The 20,043-nt window shown below is 40.1% G+C and overlaps 2 protein-coding genes and 1 non-coding gene across 6 annotated transcripts in view; 1 reads left to right on the top strand and 2 right to left on the bottom strand.

The window, feature by feature from the left end:
* Positions 1 to 1,744, bottom strand: part of LOC101840246 (disintegrin and metalloproteinase domain-containing protein 18) — a 45,240-nt gene extending 43,496 nt beyond the window's left edge. For all 3 annotated transcript variants that reach the window (XR_005871171.1, XM_005066561.2, XM_040731863.1), the window contains exons 1-2: positions 1,657 to 1,744; positions 998 to 1,074 (exon numbers count right to left, since the gene is read on the bottom strand). Coding sequence is in view for 2 of the 3 variants with exons in the window: in XM_005066561.2 (XP_005066618.1) it covers positions 998 to 1,074; positions 1,657 to 1,708 (129 nt within the window). In the remaining variant the exon portion in view is untranslated. The remainder of the gene's footprint in view (positions 1 to 997; positions 1,075 to 1,656) is intronic.
* Positions 1,745 to 3,997: 2,253 nt separating this feature from the next.
* LOC110340306 (A disintegrin and metallopeptidase domain 3-like) overlaps positions 3,998 to 20,043 on the bottom strand; it is a 53,540-nt gene continuing 37,494 nt past the window's right edge. The window contains exons 14-18 of one of the 2 annotated variants that reach the window (XM_040731967.1): positions 18,492 to 18,578; positions 16,986 to 17,100; positions 9,900 to 10,065; positions 8,107 to 8,157; positions 3,998 to 4,142 (exon numbers count right to left, since the gene is read on the bottom strand). In XM_040731967.1, the coding sequence (XP_040587901.1) occupies positions 8,115 to 8,157; positions 9,900 to 10,065; positions 16,986 to 17,100; positions 18,492 to 18,578 (411 nt within the window). In that variant the 3' untranslated portion in view covers positions 3,998 to 4,142; positions 8,107 to 8,114. The remainder of the gene's footprint in view (positions 4,143 to 8,106; positions 8,158 to 9,899; positions 10,066 to 16,985; positions 17,101 to 18,491; positions 18,579 to 20,043) is intronic. The other variant, XM_040731966.1, reaches the window with a different exon arrangement.
* LOC121134195 lies at positions 10,352 to 10,457 on the top strand. The gene has a single exon (XR_005871235.1). It is a non-coding gene; the product is annotated as a U6 spliceosomal RNA (small nuclear RNA).

Below are 20,043 nucleotides of genomic sequence, written 5' to 3'. Positions count from 1 at the left end.
TCTCTCAGCTTCACACAGGGACCCTGGCATGTATGCATCCAAACTCTCTCTCTCTCTCTCATACACACACACACACACACACACACACACACACACACACACACACACATACTCACACACAAATACATATACACACACCGGGTAGTTAACTAAATTTGGAATCATTTTATTTACTTGTTTGTTGGATGTATATGGGCATTTTGTCTGCATGTATGTCTGTGCAAGACACATGGTCAATGCCTGGCAAGGCCAGAAGAAGGTATCAGCTCTCCTGGGACTGGAATTACAGAAAGTGGTGAATTGTCACATGGAAGAGTGGTCAGTGTGCCTTAACCATTGACATGAAGCATCTTCTAGCCCCCATGACTAAATTTTTAAAAATCAAAACAAAAGAATACATAATTCCAAATTTAAAAAAATATGTCAAACTGCAGTCAAGAATAGAACCCTCCCTGTTCTCAGTGAGGAAAAGTATTTCCTACTAACATAATGGCTGTTAGGGCCTTCATTATCTAGAATAAGGCAGGCAAATTATTTCCCAGCCTATCTGTATATAACACACACACACACACACACACACACACACACATTTTCTATATATATAAAATCCTTTCTCTAACTTAATTCTGCTTATGCTGACATTTATCCAATTTTACATGTCCGAATTTTACTGGAAACCAATTTATTGTTTAGTAGCTACTAACAACGCTTTTAATTTGCATATTGGGTCACCATCAAGCACAACCTCTGTTTTATATTATGTTTTCTTCTGCCAGAATGATTACTGGGAAATAGTCACTGTTTCTTGACATTTAAGAACAACAACAGAAAGACTTTAAAAAGAGGGGGAGGGAAGGGGTACGGGGGACAACGGTGAGGCAGGGGACCGGGAGAGAGGAACACAAGGTGTGCTGTGTAAGTTACTACAGTCAACGCAGTGGTCAATGAAAGGTCAGCCTCAGACCCGAGTAGCGAGTGGGAAACCTGGAAGACCGACCTTCCCTTCTGAAACTCCACTCTTGCGTGGCTCTATCTTCACTGGCACGGTGACATGCAGACATATTCCTTCGGAATCTGCAGCAAAATACACAGTATATCTTTTGTTGTTTGGAGTTTTTAATTTTGTTTGCTTTGGGTTGTTTTCCTGATTCATAATACTCCCATTCCAGCCAGCGTTCCTGAGCGCACCCAGAGCTCAAATACTACCAACGAACTTGCTTGTAATAAACCCACTCTCTTCCTCAATGCACTAACTCCGATGGCATGCTAACGGCCCACTGAAAATGATTTAGTAGACACAAAAGACACAACGTTCAACCCGGCCACCCTGTTTCTCCTCTCAGGGATCTGGGGATCAATCAGAGGGTGCTGGTGGAGCACAAGCACTGCACCCCACTTCCCAGGATGCAGGGAACTCGAATGACTAGTTGGAGATCCTGTTGTTAGTCCAGACACAAAAGCAGAGCAGAAGCCACCATGATTATCCTGAGTTCACATGGTCCAGGATTGGGCTGCGCCTGAGGTCGGGCTAGGAGTGGGGCCTGAGACGCGACAAGATAGAGGAAGGGCATCAGCAGGAAATCAGGAGCACAGTGGTATCCTCTCTCAGATAAGGGACCGCGAAAGGGAAGGAGTGAGAGGTACGCAGGGCCTTACCGAGGCGAGCTAACAGCATGGCAAACTCGGCGAGTATGAAGAACAGAGGCATGGTTGAATCGAAGAGTAGAAATCATAGGTTATTCAAGACCGTTGGCAGACGAGGGGGCACGTGGGCAGCGTGGGAGACCGCCCACCAATGGCTCATCCGAGGCTCAATACCTCCACCTGCTACAGAACAGACACCAGCTTCTAGCTCAGCCCCTTACAGTAGGTATAAAAGTACAAACAAGCATAACTTGTCTTAGTTATTTTTGGGCTTTCTGCAATTTTCTAGCATTTTTCTTGTATTGTGATGGAAGATGTAAAGCAAACTAGAAATGCACCTATTAGTTATCAACGTGACAAATAGGTAAACAGAACTTGATCTTGGCAAAGCAATCATGAAACATAATGCGCCCCTCTTTTGTCTTCTTTCTTGCTGTACTAGCTTATAATTGGTAGAGGGAAGGGGAGGAAGGCTGTCTTACAAAGTCACTTATGCGTGTTTTGTTAACGGTGACTATCATTGTAACAAAACACCATGACTGAAAGCAACATGAGTCCATCAAAAGCTTAGACCATCATCCAAGAAGTCAAGGCAGGAACTGATGCAGAGATTATGGAGGTATGCCGTTTAATGATTTGTTTCCCAGAAATTCCTCAGCTTATGCCACACAGAACAACCTGCCTGGGAGTGTCTAAGCCACAGTGAGCTGGGCCCTCCCATCAATTATCAAGCAAGAAAATGCACCACAGGTTTGCCCACAGGCCAATCTGATGGAGGATTTTCCCTATTGAGAGTCCTTCTTCCCATGTGACCCTAGCTTGAGTCAAATGGACGTAAAATTAGCCAGCACAGTGAGCCTGTACACTTGGAAACTATAGACATGGGAAGGGCAGTCAGGGCCTATGGAAAAAGAGATGTACTACTACCTCCTGTGTTCCCAAGGATGTCCAACTCTACACACTCAAAGCCCATCTCTCCTGCATCCAGGGGGTGCTCACACCTGTGACTTTAGCATACATTCCTGGGTGGGGTAAGGGTCCAACAACCAAAAAATAGCAACTTTAGGCCAGCGTGAAAACTGAGTCAGGTAGGACCTGCTAATAACTAAGACTTTATTACTAAAACATGACAGAGTGGTAGTTACCAGTACCCAATATTTGTGGCAGTGAGGAAAGAGGAAATAAATAGTTATGAAATTTTGTGACTTCTAGGCATTTGTGTTTTGTTATAATTCATATTCTATATCATTCATGCATTTGCGGTATAGAAATATGTGGTGCTAAAACATCTGTGACTGTGTACAATAGTTAAATGTGAATTTTATTTTTTGGTTTGTTTTGGTTTCAGGGTTTCTCTGTACTGTTTTGGAGACTGTCCTGGAATTTGCTCTGTAGACCAGGCTGATCTCGAACTCACAGAAATCAGCCTGCCTCTGCCTCTCCAGTGCTGGGATTAAAGGAGTGCACCACCAATGCCAGGTTCTGAATTTTAGATTTTATTACCCCCTAGATAATGACTGTGTCTTATAGACTTTACCACTCTAATCATTTCCTTATCTCCAGCTACTAGGAGCCCTAAATTGGTTTACTAGTTGTAAACTAATTCTTGCCTGATTGGCTTTTCAGCATGATGACTTCAGGGTTCATCCATTTTATAGTGATATCTTTTAGTGATATAGTGGTCTGTTCTTTTAAAGGCTGAATAAAAATAATACTTTGTTGAGTGGATGTTCCACACTTATATCAGTTGGGGGGGCATTTGTAAAAGGAGAATTTGGGTCTCTGGAAAAAAAGCTTGAATCATCTTTGATTTTGTCATGATTCATGAAAACTACACCCCTAGAAGTCTGTGCCTGGTGTACAGGAGCTGAAAAGAACCCTCTTCTTGTCCCAGCTATCATTTCTGCTTAATAAACATAGGGAAGGAGGGGCCTATGAGCCTTACAGCTTCTGAAAGTGAGCTTCCTGAGTCATAGCTCTTTCCCTCAGGAGGAATGTTTAAAAGCAGAAATAGCCACACAACACCAAATGACAACAAATAGCCTAAATCTCAGTGTTTAGAGGGCCATAGGGTCACTGTCAATACCTCTGTTGAGGAACTCATGTCTAGAAAATTCCTTTTGAAAAAAGAAAAGACTATTTGGGACCTGCAGGAAGTGCTCCACTCATCAAACCTCTTCTGGGTATCCAAACTTGACATGAGGGAGCCAGGTGGTGGCTGGAGAGGAATAGGCTAGAGTGATTGCTTGCTCTTGGCTTTGGGCATGTGCGTTGTAGCAGCAGTAGATATTGTTCTCAGATTAGAATGTTTATCTCCCTGGCTCAGAGGGAAGAATCAACAGGCACAAGTCTGTACACTTTCAGCCATGGGTTTTATTTGGAGGTATGTAAAATGGAAGTCACAGAAACAGAAACGGCTGGTCCATATTCTTGGAACAGACCACGTACGAGTGAGTTTCTTGTCCTTCTTCCATTGTGGCTTTGGTGTTGCATAACTGCTTTGGGGGAAAAAAAACAACACAGGAAGTAGTAAAACTTCATTCTCATCATTATTCTCATCATTATAAAATTCTCATCATAATTACAAAGCTATCCAAATTCACACCATGCAACTATAGGTATAGAGACTTAATAAATTAACATAAAAACATAACAAAGTACATGACTGTACTTTTTCTGGCCTTCTCTGTCTATGATCCACAAAAATTCATAAATCTAGGTTTTTTTCTCAGTTTATTTTGTTCCGTATGTAACTAGTTTGCAATGGCTGCATGGAAAGGGCATGTTGTCAGATGGGCTTTACCCATTTCAGCTGCATTCCCTAAACTTTACATGAGTAAAAGAAAACCATATAGAATGTAAGTCCCTATTGCTGAAGACACCATGCTCTTCAGACAAAGCTCAGGGCCCTGCAGCTGGAACTGACTTGAAGTATGCCCTTCCTGAGGACTGGCTTTCATAGTATCAAAGGCACTGTGCAAACTTCCGAAGGAAGGAAACAACCAACACCCCACCCAGCTGTGATGCCCATGAATGATAACAACTGGCAGGACACAATAACACTCAGGGTGCAGGAGTGGCACGCATACCTTGGTGGTAACCAACAACTCTCTAACTGGACTTAAGACTCATTCAACAAGAGGGAAATCATGTCTGATACAGGAAACCTAGCCAATTACCCAGGACTGGTTAAGTCATGGATCTTGGAAAAGAACCTAGAACCAACACTTTAGTAAAACAGCATTAACTCTAACTACATTTCAAATATCTGTCCTTACACCCACAGGTAAGTGTAGTTCTTAGCTTCAACAAGGATGCTTCTCCTTACAACAGACAAAGACCATCACAGAAAATCACAACCAATCAAAATGCAGACTTGGGGAGTCCAGTTCTGATGAATACATCTACAAAACACTCCCTTGCTCAGGGAACACTGTGGGAGAGGGGACAGAAAGATTGTGAGAACCAAAGGGCCAGGGAGTTTGCTGTTGAGATTGTGTCTCCTAGTGGTGTCAGAAGCTACAACAATAAACATCTCACTAAGAGGACTGCCTAGACATGACCTGCAGCAGGACAACAGTAGACATGCTAAGTAGGTGAGGGAAAGCTCAGGAGGCCACAACCCTACACAGAAAACTACAGGTAACTCAGGGAAGCTGCCAGCAGGACAAAGAGCCTCACCCTGGAAAGAGCACACCAAGTGATTATCCCATACCAAAAGGCCCAGCCCTGAAACAGTTCATTCAAGGATAATGTACAGACAGGTCATGTAAGAATTAATGAAGAATGAGACTGTGAATTTGAAAGAAAGCAAGGAGGTTTGTGGGAGGGCTTGGAGGGAGGGAAAGGAAGACGGCAGTGATGTAACTGTATTACAATATATGTATTTTAAAAAGAAATAACTCTTAAAAAAAGAAAACCATTGACAGGAAATAGAAGCAATACAGAACTCAGTCTTTTCATACTGAATATCCAGCCGACAGAAGTGTTTCCCAAACCCCTGTGCATATCACCAGCGCTGCCTCCCCTACAAAGGATCAAAGGTCAAACTCACCGCCCCCAAATACATGCACACAGACATCGCCACTCAGATATCTACATGTGGCTCTTACTGTGTGTAGTACTTCGTATGTGAAAGTGTCACTAGCCACTCTGCAGTCAGTTTTGAGGTCTTTTATCATTTCTCTTCATTCTGGCTCAGTCATGTCTTCACTCTCTTCCAACTGTCATCTCCCAAAAAAGTTTTCTTGTTCTTGTTCTTGTTGGTTTTTTCCTGCGACCCAGACTTGCCCCCTTCATACCTCTACTGTGTGATCAACAGGCTTCCTCCTGGTTCACTGTTCTGCCAGTGGCTCTACTTATTTTCCCTGCCATACGCCAAGGAATGTATAGAATAAATATTGCATCTGGCGAAATCCTGCTCTCACCAATGTAGAAAAGTTTTGACTGAACCACATTCACGTGGGGATTAATGAAGTCTCTCATCATTGTATCCTAAAACCTGTCTATGATTGGCTTGTGGTTTTTGTATATTTTCTCTTAGTATTCATATACTCAGTAGCCCATTTTTAGAATAAAAAAATAAAATAAATAAAAAAAATAAGAATGCACATGGATACAAAGAGATGGGGTCTGTATCCAATACTTAGGAAATTATATTTTCTTCTTTCTACTTTTTTGGTTCCTGTTTGCTGTTGATTTTGGTTGGCAGCAGTGCTGGTGCTGTCTTCTATTGCATGTCAACAAACATTGTTTTATCAGTGTTTCTTTTTTCTTTTGGGGGGGTCAAGACAGGATATCTGGGTTTCTCTTTGTAGCCCAGGCTGTCCTGGAACTAGCCTCTACCTCCTCTGAGTGCTGGGACTAAGGGCATGCACTGCCATCACCCAGTTTTCAGTGTTTCTTAAGGAAATACATTCATTCACCTCCAAAATTTCTCCAGGAGCTACCATTCCCACCCCTACTCTGAAACACTAGGGCAGCATCTACACTTCTACCTCTACCATAGTAGGCTGTTCCCAAAGTAAAATCAGACAGCTCTCTTTGAGCATTTAGAGCAGAAGCTTGCATGCTCAGTGGCGCAGTGAGTCCTGCCTTTTATTCAGAGTGAGACAGATGTGGTCTCCAAGGACCCTGCTGAGGTCTTCTTCTCTGGTTTTAGTAATCCATTCTGCTGCATGACTTCCAACTGTCAGTCAGACTGTCATCCTTACTAGTAACCACACAATCTGACTTCTGTTCTCATCTGGGGTATTCATGTGCTAGAAAGCTACCCCTTAAAATGTGCACCCAGAAATTCTGCTAGAATTCCATTAGCTGTGTGCCTGGGAGTACACATCTGGGTATCTGGTTCGAACATACTGCCAAGATATGGGGAATGGGGGCTGGTGCTGAGACGTTTACAATTCTAACTAAGAAGCTTTCAGCCCTGGTATGTCTCCCACTCACCCACCCCAACATTTAGTTACAGATGGAGACACAGCAGCCTGCTAACTTAGCTATCAGAGTCAGGTGCAATGGCAGACATGTATTGGATGGTGTTTGAAGTGATGCTTAGTTGAGCTTTGAAAATTTTCCTACTTTTTCAGGTGTAGTATATAAAATACCTTTAATTTTACATAAGTGAGTCAAAATTGTATAGAATACATATGGATTTCTCCTTTACCTTTTCTTTTCTTTCTTTTTTCTTTCTTTTTTTTGGTTTTATGAGACAGGGTTTCTCTGTATTGTTTTGGAAGCTGTCATTCCCCCCCCCCCGGGCCTCAAACTCACAGAGATCCGCCTGCCTCTGCCTCCTGAGTGCTGGGATTAAAGGCTTGCGCCACCACCGCCCGGCTCCTTTACCTTTTCTTATGGCAAAGAATTGCCATTCTGTTTTGCAAGAAGTTGTGCCTTTATCATCTTTCCTGGTCCTCCATCAACATAAATCCCACCCCTTGTTTCCAGGTGTATTGTGAGATGCATGTGTCAAGTTGACTCTGACAGTCTGAAACTAAGAGACATGCCAGCCTTAAACTACAACCACACAACCTGCTGGCATCCTATAAGCATGAGGCGGTGCAACAACTACTCCTATCTACTTCCTCATTTGTGAATCAGGGTAACAATTCCCATAGAGCCTCAGTAATGAAGAAGAACAACATGTAAATGTCATAGGACAACCTCCTGTGTGTTTGCAAACTATATCCTTCAATGAAGAGGTGTGTTTGTTTGCAAATATTGAAGATTCCTTTCAAGAGACTTCTGATAAAGATGTGATTACTAGCAGTTTACAATGAAGATTTCCAAACCAATGTAAAACAATACTAAGAGCAAACGCTTTCTGCTGGCCTTGTTGCAGCATGGGAAACTAGCAATTAGGAATCTGTGTGAGGAAATACCAAAACAGCTCTGGACTCCTACTGAGGGCTTGTTCAGAGTATAGTTACAATATTTTGTCAGCAAATGGATGTCTTCAGTCACCTTTGACTCTAAGACTGGATGCTGCCTTTATTACTGTCTTCTGAAATTGTTCTGTACAAAAAAGACAGGATTGTTTTCAGGATTATAAACATTGTCATTAAGAAAAAAGATTTTAAAAAACTGCCAAACGCCAGATTTGAACTAAATGATCAATTGCTGTGTATCAATACCTGTTTTTGCCAATGGCAGATAATGATTTGACATTCCAGTGTTTTCTCTTTCCAAATCCTAAATTTCAAAGATTTTATGTGCTTTTCTGGGCTAATTATTTATGTATTTGTTTATAATTTCGGGTTTCAAAACAATCAGTCTAACCACTGTGTCCTTCTACCTTGTATACATGAAAATTGAGGAGATATTAAAATAACCATCAAAGTAGTTGTTAATATTTATATACATCGACATGTATACCTTCAAATTCTTACACCTCCATAGTTTGTTTCCACCAAGTAGCTATACATAATTATTTAGATGGATTCACCTCCATAAATGAGACTTCAAATAAGATTTTTCAACTGCATTTAGCAAAATTAGTGGTATTAGAGAGCCTTATGATTCCTTATAACACTCAAGAATGACAGAGCATGTCATTATAGTATTCAAAGTCCTCCTGGGCCACATACAGTAGCATCAGGTTTGAACACCTAACTAGCGACCATCAATCCACATAGAGCACAGTTCACTTTAGGCTATTTTTCCAAACTTCTTTACTGCTCCATCGGGAGAGGATGACCTAAAAGGTTGTGAGCATGGATAGGTGTTTGGTAATTTGTTTGAAAAGGAGAGAAAGATGAGCACCAATGTGCCAGTCAAGGGCAGGCACAGCAATCACCACCCCGCCCCCGAAGAGCGTGAGAGCCACACTCTGTGACTCAGCTGCATTTCAGTTTGGCCTCCTTCTAACCTGAAACCACCTATATTTGTGAATCTTATGCTGCTTTGACATCCTTTGTCATTGTTCTGAAACCAGGATTCCTTACTGTGGCACTTTTGCCAGCAGTCAAAATTTCTGGTAATTATCCAGATTTTCCCAAAATGTTCCAAGGGTACAGGAATCTTTATGCCAGCTGTCATGTAATTTGGTGACTCAAACAATTTGATTATTTTGTAGATGTCTATATAAATCATCAGGAACATTGCCCTGAATGTAACTAGTGGCTGCCAGCTCCTTGCCTAATCTGAGAACTAAAGATGGCATTGGACATTAGGCATCATTGTTTTCTTACAGGATTGGACTACAAGATACCTTGTTTACATTTACTTCAGCATTCTGCTGTCTCTGAATCCCCACTAAACAAAGTGTGACTTGCACTGATATTATGACTGAAACAGAAGCTGCATGACCCCGCAATTGCAGTTTAGAAACACACAAGTGATAATGAATGCATTCACACCCTGTATCAGCTCTCCATGCCTTGCTGTGCCTTGGTCTGCACGCTCACTCTCCTTGTCTTCTACATGTGCTATTTGCAGATCTGCTCCAAATTTGTCTCTATTGATACCCTAGGTGTAAAACAGACTTGCAGTGTGAGGACACTGGGTTGCTGGGAAATTTCCATTTGAATGCTCCTGAGGATACTGGGTTGCTCCAAGTGTCTTTAGCACATCAGGACATGAAAGGCTGCCCATCAGAAAACTGAAATAAGGTTTGGTATATCCTGAAAACCTTTTGCGCAGTACTTCTAGCAATATTTACAATGAACCATTCATCCAAAAAGCCATTACTTTTTGTATTACTTAGCTGGATTAAGATACCTCCATAGAGCATTTTTAACATTAACACGTATACTTACTCTCCACTTAAAGCCTCTTCTTTCTGCGAGAATCTCTTTGTGATATTCCGCTTGACAACAGTGATGGCGAACATGATGAGGAAAGGTAGTAAAACATACAAACTGATCAGAAGTCCCTTTTTAAAGCGAGCATCACGCCGCTTGACAACCAAGGGTGTACTTCTATCTGAAAATGAAAAAGTGCCATTTAATTTTCAAAAATTGTAATTGACTAGACCAGTGAGTGATCTGAATTACTTTGTTTTGTCCTCTATGACTTTTTAGTTTTACTTTTATATACTGTAGGTTCCTTTTGAATTAATTCTTATATATGCTATATGAACTCAAACATTCTTTTGCATGGAACTATTTGGTCTCTTAAACCAGAGAGATAAACAACACATATTTGAGCAAGAAAACGATGTTACCTGAAGCTTTTTTAAACTCTTATTTTATTTTGTTGCAAAAATCTTGCACTCGCTTCAGAAGCACATATACTAAAATTAGAATGATACAGAGAAGATTAGCATGACCCTTGGCAAGGAAGACACGCAAATTCATGAAGCATTCCATATTTTTGAACATAGGCGTTAGATATGCCAAAAGAAGAAAAGGGGTGGAATTCCACACATAATTCCAACAACAACCACCATTCCAAATCAAAGAAGAATGAGCAATCAGTGGACATTAGTATCCCTCAATATTAATGGCCTTAACTCACCCATAAAAAGACACAGGCTAACAGAATGGATTCGAAGACAGAACCCATCCTTCTGCTGCATACAAGAAACACACCTCAACCTCAAAGACAGGCATTACCTCAGAGTTAAAGGTTGGGAAAAGATTTTCCAATCAAATGGACCCAAGACACAAGAGGGGTAGCAATCCTAATATCTAAAAAATTAGACTTTAAAATAAAATCAATCAAAAGAGATGAAAAAGGTCATTATATACTCATCACAGGAGAAATCCACCAAGATGAAGTCTCAATTCTGAACATCTATGGACGAAATACAAAGGCATCCTCGTCCATAAAAGAAGCATTACTAAAACTCAAATGACTTATAAAGCCTCACACACTTATAGTAGGAGACTTCAACACCCCACTCTCACCACTAGACAGGAATACCAGACAGAAACTTAACAAAGAAGCAAAGGGCCTAATACAAGTTATGACCCAATTGGTATTAACAGACATCTATAGAACATTCCATCCAAATAAAAAAGAATATACCTTCTTCTCAGCACCACATGGAATCTTCTCAAAATCAACCACATACTTGGCAACATATCAAATCTCAGCAGCTACAAAAAATTGGAATAACTCCATGTATCTTATCAGACCACCATGCATTAAAATTAGAATTCAACAACAACACAAATTGCAGAAACCCTACAAATTAATGGAAATTGAATAATGCACATTCCTGGGTCAAAGAAGAAATAAAAATGAAATTAAGAATTCAACGAGAATGAAGACACAACATACCCAAAGCTATGGGACACTTTGAAAGCAGTGCTATGAGGGAAGATCATAGCACTAACTGACCACATGAAGAAACTTGACAATAGTTATATTAGAGAATTAACAGCACAGCTGAAAGTTCAAGAACACAAAGAAGCAAACTCAACCCAGTAGGAGTAGACACCAGAAAATAATCAAACTTAGGGCTGAAATGAATAAATTAGAAAATAGGAAAACAACACAAAGAATCAATGCAACGAAGAGTTGGTTCTTTGAGAAAATCAGCAAGATAGACAAACCATTGTCCAAACTTACAAAACGACAGAGTGTGAACATGCAAATTAATAAAATCAGAAATGAAGAGGTGGACATAACAATGGACTCTGAGGAAATCCAGATAATCATCAGTTCATACTTTGAAAACGGGTACTCCACAAAATAAGAAAATATAAAGGAAATGGACAATTTTCTGGATAGCAATCACTTACCAAAATTAAACCAAGAACAGATAAGCAATTTAAATAGACCTATAACCCCTATGGAAATAGAAGCAGTCATCAAAAGTCTCTCAACCAAAAAAAAGCCCAGGTCCAGATGGCCTCAGTGCAGAATTCTACCAGAAATTCAAAGAACAGCTTATATCAATTCTTCTCAAAGTATTCCACACAATAGAAGCAGAAGGGTCTTTGCCAAACTCTTTCTACGAGGCTTCAATAACCTTGATCCCAAAGCCACACAAAGATAAAACTAAGAAAGAGAACTTCAGACTAATATCCCTCATTAACATTGATGAAAAATTACTTAATAAAATACTGGCAAATTGGATCCAAGAACACATCAAAAAAATCATTTACCACGATCAAGTCGGCTTCATTCCAGGCATGCATGGAAGGTTCGACATACAAAAATAGATCAATGTAATCCACCATATAAACAAGTCAAGAAACAAAAATCACATGATCATCTCACTAGATGCAGAAAATGCCTTTGAAAAAATATAACACCCCTTCATTACAAAGGTCTTGGGGAGATCTGGGATAACAGGAACATACCTAAATATAATAAAAGCTACATACAGCAAACCAAAAACCAACATCAAACTAAATGGACAGAAACGAACACGATTCTGCTAAAATCAGGAACAAGCAAGGCTGTGAACTCTTTACATACCTTTTCAATATTGTACTTGAAGTTCTAGCTACAGCCATATGACAACAAAAGGATATCAAGGGGATACAAATTGGAAAGGAAGAGATCAAACTTTCACTATTTGCAGATGATATGAGAGTTCACATAAATGACACAAGAACTCTACCAGGGAATACTTCAGCTTATCAACACCTTCAGCAAAGTGTCAGGATACAAGATCAACTCAAGAAAATCAGTAGCCCTACTATATACAGATGATAAAAGGGCTAAGAAAGAAATCAGAAAAACATCACCATTTACAATTGCCACAAACAACATAAAATACCTTGGGGTAATGGTAACCAAACAAGTAAAAGACCTGTATCCCAAGAACTTTGAGTCTTTAAAGAAAGAAATTAAAGAAGACACCAGAAAATGGGAAGATCTCCCATGCTCTTGGATAGGTAGGATCAATGTAGTAAAAATGGCAATCCTGCCAAAAGCAATCTACACATTCAATGCAATCCCCATTAAAATACAAGCACAATTCTTCACAGACCTTGAAAGAACAATAATAAATTTTGTATGGAAAAACAAAAGGCCCAGAATAGCCAAAACAACCTTACTCAACAATGCAACATCTGGAGGTATCACCATCCCTGACTTCAACCTCTATGACAGAGCTATAGTCATGAAAACAGTTTGGTATTGGCACAAAAGCAGGCAGGTACCCCAATGGAATTGAATTGAACACCCTTATATTAATCCATACATATATGAACATGTGATCTTCGACAAATAAGCTAAAAATATACAATGGAAAAAAGAAAGCATCTTCAACAAATGGTGCTGGCATAACTGGATGCTGGTTGGTAGAAGAATGAGTATAGATCCATGTTTATCGCCATGCACAAAACTTAAGTCCAAATGGATCAAAGACATCAACATAAGTCCAGCAACACTGATCCTCTTAGAAGAGAAAGTGGGTGGTACCATTGAATGAATTGGTACAGGAGACAGCTTCCTGAAAATAACACCAGTAGCACAGACAGTGAGATCAACAATTAATACATGGGAACTCCTGAAACTGAGAAGCTTCTGTAAGGCAAAGAACACACTCAATAAGACAAAAAGGCAGAACACAGAATGGGAAAAGATATTCACTAACCCCACATCTGACAGAGGGCTGATCTCCAAAATTTACAAAGAACTCAAGAAGCAAGTCTCCAAAACATCAAAGGATCCAATTAAAAAGTGGGCTACAAAACTACATAGACAATTCTCAGTAGAGGAGTCTAAAAGGGCTGAGAGGAACTTGAGAAAGTGCTCAACATCCCTAGCCATCAGGGAAATGCAAATCAAAGCAACTCCTGTCAGAATGGCTAAAATCAAAAACAGCAATGACTGTTTATGCTGGTGAGAGTGCCGATTCGTACGACTTTGGAAATCAGTATGGAAAGGCCTCAGAAAAAAGAGAATAAGTCTACCACAAGACCCAGCAACTCCACTCTTAGGCATATATCCAAAAGATGCCTATTCATACAATAAGGATATCTGTTCTACTATGTTCATATCAGCATTATTTATAATAGCCAGATCTTGGAAGCAACCTAGTTGCCCCTCAACTGAAGAGTGGATAGAGAAATGTGGTACATTTACACATGTAGTACTATTCAGCAGAAAACCAATGGAATCCTGAAATTTGCAGGTAAATGGATGGCACTAGAAGAAACCATCCAGAGTGAGGTAACCCAGTCACAAAAAGACAAACATGGTATGTACTCTCTCATATATGGATTTTAGACATGAATCAGGGGAGTGCCAGCCTACAATCCCATGGCCAGAGAGTCTGGGAAAGAAAACCTTCATTCAATGGCTGATGGAAGTAGATGCAGACTCCCACAGCTAAACACTGAGCTGAACTCAAGGAACCCAGTGACAGAGAGGGAGGACTAATGCATAAAGGGGTTAAGACTGGGCTGGTTAACCCCCAGAAACAAGGGTTAGCAATCAATATCCCAGACTGATGCCTGGGAATCCAGCATGATGGGACTTATCAAGACCCCATGAATCTGGGTGTCAGTGAGGAGGCCTAGGCAATCTATTGGGCCTTGGGTAGTATATCAGTACTTATCCCTGGCATACAAATGGAATTTGGGTTCCCGTCCAACAATGAGAGATGCTATCTCAGACTGGATCTTGGGGCAGGATCTAGGACCTGCCCTTGATGAAATAACAGACAATGGACACCACCATGGAGGGCCGCACCAACCCTGGGTAAATGAGGGGGTATTGGGAAGTTGGTGGGAGGGCATGGGAGGAGGAGAGGGAAAGGGAGAGGGACCTGGGATTGACATGTGAAGCAACCTTGTTTGTAATTTAAATTTAAAAATAAATAGAAATTCAAAAATTCTTTTGGAAAGAACTATTTGGTCTCTTAAACCAGAGAGATCAACAAAACATATTTTAGCAAGAAAACGATGATACTTGAAGCTTTTTATTTTACTTTATTCTTATTTTATTTTGTTGTTCCAAAAATCTTTACCCTTGGATTTAATTGTTCATAGTTTTAAAACCCTTCTGTTGTTTTACAACTGTTCTTTTTCTGAGCCTTTTCAACTCCATTCTCTCAAAGTGGGTGGTTAAAAACCTCCAATCAATGGCCTACACTCTTACGATTCCCAACACAGAATCATAAGGAAACATGAAAATCCAGGTGTGAAAATCATTGCTAATCCCATAGTGATGGAGTCTTGTGAGTGTGCATTAGATAAATTCCCAAGGAAACATCACAAAAGAAAAAGAAAGTAAGAGTAGAAACATGAGGGTGATCAATGAAGCCAAGGATCTGAAGAGTAAGAGGCTGTTGAGTTAGTTCCTAGTTCTAAAGGGGACATCTGTCTCAAGACCTGCCCCCAACCTCAGAGAAGACAGGGCAGAAAGAATGGAAGAGCAAGAGTCCAGAGGGTGGGAAGAGGGTCCTGAGGTGCCCTCTTCTGGGCCTGGAGTGAGTCACTGTGACTGTAGTACCTGTCAAGAATGGGCAATATCCCAGCACTCACTGCTCCTTGGATTCAGTTGCTTGCAATAAAAAGAATCCAAGTAAAAAGAAGGTGGCCCAGCATTAGTCGGTAGAGACTGGCCAGCCAGCCTAGCCAAAGCGGGGAGAGCTCCAGGAGCAGTGACAGTCCCCATCTCAAAAATAAGGTAGAAAGCAACAAACTACTGGACCCAGTGCCCTGCTCTGGTCTGTACATGAATGTTTACAGGCATGTGCACACACCACATAGCTTTTACAATTTTTAAAGATATGCTATATCAAAAATCATATGCACTTTGGTATTTAAAGTCTTACATATCCAAAAAATCTTTATCTGTATAGCCATAACTTTAAATACATGGGAATTGAAGAAACATAAAATCAGTGACAATAACATTTGATTTGCTAAATCTAGAAATGAAACTGACATAAATGATTACACAGATTAAGATACATTAATAGATTATACTACTAAAACTATAATATAGGACATCAACAATATAATAATTACTGTAATTATTTCAACTAAATAAAACTTTCTCTAGTTCATCTACTAAGAAAAAATTCATCCTATTGGGTTGAGGGAGTGCATTTTAGTAGCTTTCCTGAGACATTTTTTTACTTTAATCTTACAGTCTGTAGCTTCTTTGTCACCAAGCTCCTATAGTAAGTTACTTATACATATAATTAATTATAAATGAAATGGTTACATTGGCATACTTGGCTCCATACAGAAAGTGCATATAGCAGCATAGAATTCTAACTGTACAAAACAGATCTGATAAAATCAAATGGGCAGTGGCTGGTTGTTCATTACTTTCCGCCAAATGTTTCAGTGGCACACGGTAATCATGATCTGAGGGTATAGAAGATTTGGGTACTTTGCACATTAAATAGAACAATTCATTTTAAATATGCCAGGACTGAAGAGATGGGCTCAGCGGTTAGGTAGTTAGTGCTCTTCTAGAGGACCAATTTTCTTCTCAGCACCAACACTGGGCCACTCACTTTAGGTCTGTAACTCCAGCTCCAAGGAATCTGATTTCTTCTTCTGGTTATCTTCTCTCCCCACCCCACATGCAAGCACGTGTGCGCGTGCACTCGTGCACACACACACGGTTTTAAACAGGCAAATTGGTTGTGAACCAGCACATTTTCATATGTAACTCCCTGGGGCAATACAGACTGCAGTACATTCTCCTCATTTCTGAAACTCAAGTTTATGCAGAAAAGCATGCTACAAATGTTCTGCAAGCCATGACAAAACCAGAGGAAGAAGCCTTGTTAAATATCCACACTTCTAGATTAGATTTAAAATAGCCTCACGTGATTCTCTGAATTTAAATGAAGTCAAGCAGAGTAGAAATATCAACTTCTCATCTGTGCTCCTGAAATGTCAAGTCTTCAATGGCCACAGCGAGCTGCTGAGGTGGAGTGTACTTACACACATGCAGGCCCTGCTCTGGACACTAACCCATGGGCAGCCAAAATCCATCGTCTAAGCTCCCTCCTGGAGAAGAAGGTGTCATGTCACACTCCGGAGGGGCAAAACCAGCATCACAGTGACAGTGGTTTAGATTGTTGCAAACCTGAAACCAGATCCAAATGAAAACTGTGCAACCAAGTGCTTATATATGTATACATAGAAAAGTCATTTATTACCCATAATTAGGATGTGTAAATTAATCAACTATTGCAATTTAGTTTAAGCAGTTTTACTATGAAAGTAAAAACAGTAATGAGCCAATAAATGTGCTTGCATTAGATTTTTTAAAATCCTATCTTTTTGTTGGTCATGTTTCTAAATAGAAGTTATAATGTTCTTGGTGTAATTGAAATGACTATTTATAAAGATAGAGCTACTATGAATATAAATTACATTTTATTATTAACTTAGACTAAAAAAAGCTGTGATGGGAGGAAACTTCTATGGAAGATGAAAGAAAATACCTCGAAGAAGCCAATGTGCTAAAGGCAAATATTAACTCATACAGAAGGCTGGAAAGACTCTTGGAAAAATAAAAAGGATGGTCAGAAGCAGAGGGGGAACTCCAGGGTCAGTGCCACAGAGAGTGAAGTGAGTCAATGTGGGTGAATTCCAATGTGACTGTCAGAAGGAGCATGGGTTTTGAAGCACACAGTTGCTGGTACACTTTATGCAAATGTAAGCTGGGAAAACTTCCAGACTGCCATAACTCACCATATGACGTCACAACAGCTGGAAAGGTAGAAAGCTGAAACATTAGGGACTAAATAGGTGCCATTCACAATGCATTCAGCATGCTGGAAGAGATCAGACAGTCTCACCAGAATATTAGAAATGTAGGTTCTCACGATCTCGTGCATGCTGTGTGGGTACAAAACTCCCAGTATTTCTTAAAGAGAATGGAAATGTTACATATATTTGGCTCACTAGATTTCATTTCTTATAATTTGGGGAAATGGAGTGATTTGAACATGGGATTATAACTTTTTTCTCAGTATTCGTAATAGTTACGTGCTATTTGAAAGGCTATCAGTGAGTGAATATACAAAGGCAATTAACTGAGGTCATAAATAAACAGACCTAATCGGAGTAGACCAGAAACTCTGATGTCTTCAGTGTCAGGTAGAAGTAATGTATACACTAAAACCCAGTGTCTGGAGCAAGTACATTCCTAGAAAGCACACAGATACGTGGGTACACCACATATGTGTGGTACATGATAATACTCTGCTATATGTTAATACTCAGATATGGTGACGATATTTCACTCTATTTTTATGTATCATTCAGAGATTCCTTGTTCAGTTGGCCTGTGACAGTCTAATGATGCATAAAAATTGTGTACACCTGTGTCAATAGAACAACGTACATTCAACTGAAATCTTCTGGAGGGCATTTCCACACCAAATAATTCTGAACCTGGTAATTCTGGAAAAGGTTTGTTCAAGTGAATTGAAATGATCATATTAAATGAAAAATAAAATGGCTACATACCCCTTGTCCTTGGCACTTCTGCTCTGATTTACATGGTGAATGTCTTTTGTGAACATGCACAAATTCGCAGCGCCCTCGGATACATGCCTGAAAGGCATAGGGAAGCTAAAAATGCTGATGTTAAACAACAGAAAACTGTTCAAATACAGAGTTTGCTTCATAACTTATGTACAGTGACAACCTGGTGCTGGCAAGAGTTGTAGGCCCTATGTTCACTTCAATTTAACATCCCAAAGTTCCCAATGTCTTTTTCATAATTGTCTCATTAAAAGAATTTCAAAGGGAAATTGTTTTATATTTTGCATTGCTCTAAGTTACTTGACCAATCTGTAATTGGCATTTTTTATGTCTTAATTTTTTTCTATGCCATTTTGTATTTCTTAATAGTGAAAAATTAGTTTAACACTACTCTATTAAAAATACATAGAGTCTATTACTTTATAATAGAAAAAGAACTGGTGAGAATGATTGACTCTCTGGCCTGGATGGAGAAGTCACATTCCAAATGGTTGGGGCCATTGCTTGGCCAAGAACCATCCCCAAGAAGGGGAACTCGCCTTAAGGCACATGAAGGAAACAGATGGAGAAATGTTTCCTCTAATGAGATAGAGAACTTTTCCTTCCCAGGATCCCAGCCCCCGGTGCATTAACCTGTTGGCCACAGCCATGCAGAGTTTTAAGTCTTCCTGCTTTTCGGAATTATCATTTCCCATTCTTCTCTCTTCTAAACATCCTTTCCTTAGCACACCGGCTTCATCCTCTCTGTAAAGCTTTGTCCTTGCTGTCGGGCTATTGTGCACCGTGTGTCTGGCCATCTAGCATAGATGCCACGGCTATCTCCTTCCTTCCCTGCAGCTGCTGACGGCTTGCACCTTGCCTGCCCTGAGGTTTTTCTTTGCAAAGCTAATAAAATTGGCCTTGAGCTTTCACTTGAGCCCTTCTTAAATTCTTTTATTAGCAAGACTAAGAACCCCAAGTGGAGGAGACCCTGATTTACCCTGTATCATCTGGCTACCTCAAACGGATATCCCCCTCTCCCCAGAAATTCAAGTAGCAATACATCATTTACTTGATATTTACTGAACAGCGAACAAGTTAGACATTAAGGCTCCTAACATGTATGCTTTGTCTCATCAGTTCCTATTTTACACTGCATGTACACATATGAATAAGTTGTATTTTCTCTGGTATTATCAAATATTCTGACATCAACTAGGTGTCCTGCAAATCAATTGAATTCTGACATTACCTCTGTGGATGAGATTCCTGGAAAGAAGCTGTGCCTACAAAACTGACTGGCTGATTAGAATTATGGTGATGTGAAGATGTTGGGAAGTTGTTGGCCTAGAGCCTCATTGGCTCCCCTTGGGCTAGCTTTATCCTTGTCTGTGACTTTGTTGGAACTAGCTTCCCATAACTAACAGATAAAGACCTTTTGACATCTATTAACTTAGTAAGTCACCAGCTTCCACCAACCTCAAAGCTAAGAATGCCTCTCTGATGTATCCACCAATTGAAGTGAACAGCGCCCCCCCAAACCTCCCCTCCTGCA

This window comes from Mesocricetus auratus, unplaced genomic scaffold (genome assembly GCF_017639785.1).
Source record: "Mesocricetus auratus isolate SY011 unplaced genomic scaffold, BCM_Maur_2.0 Super-Scaffold_100026, whole genome shotgun sequence".
Lineage (NCBI taxonomy): Eukaryota > Metazoa > Chordata > Mammalia > Rodentia > Cricetidae > Mesocricetus > Mesocricetus auratus.
The sequence above is the reverse complement of the archived record's forward strand: the minus strand, read 5'-3'. Positions and strand labels throughout refer to the sequence as shown.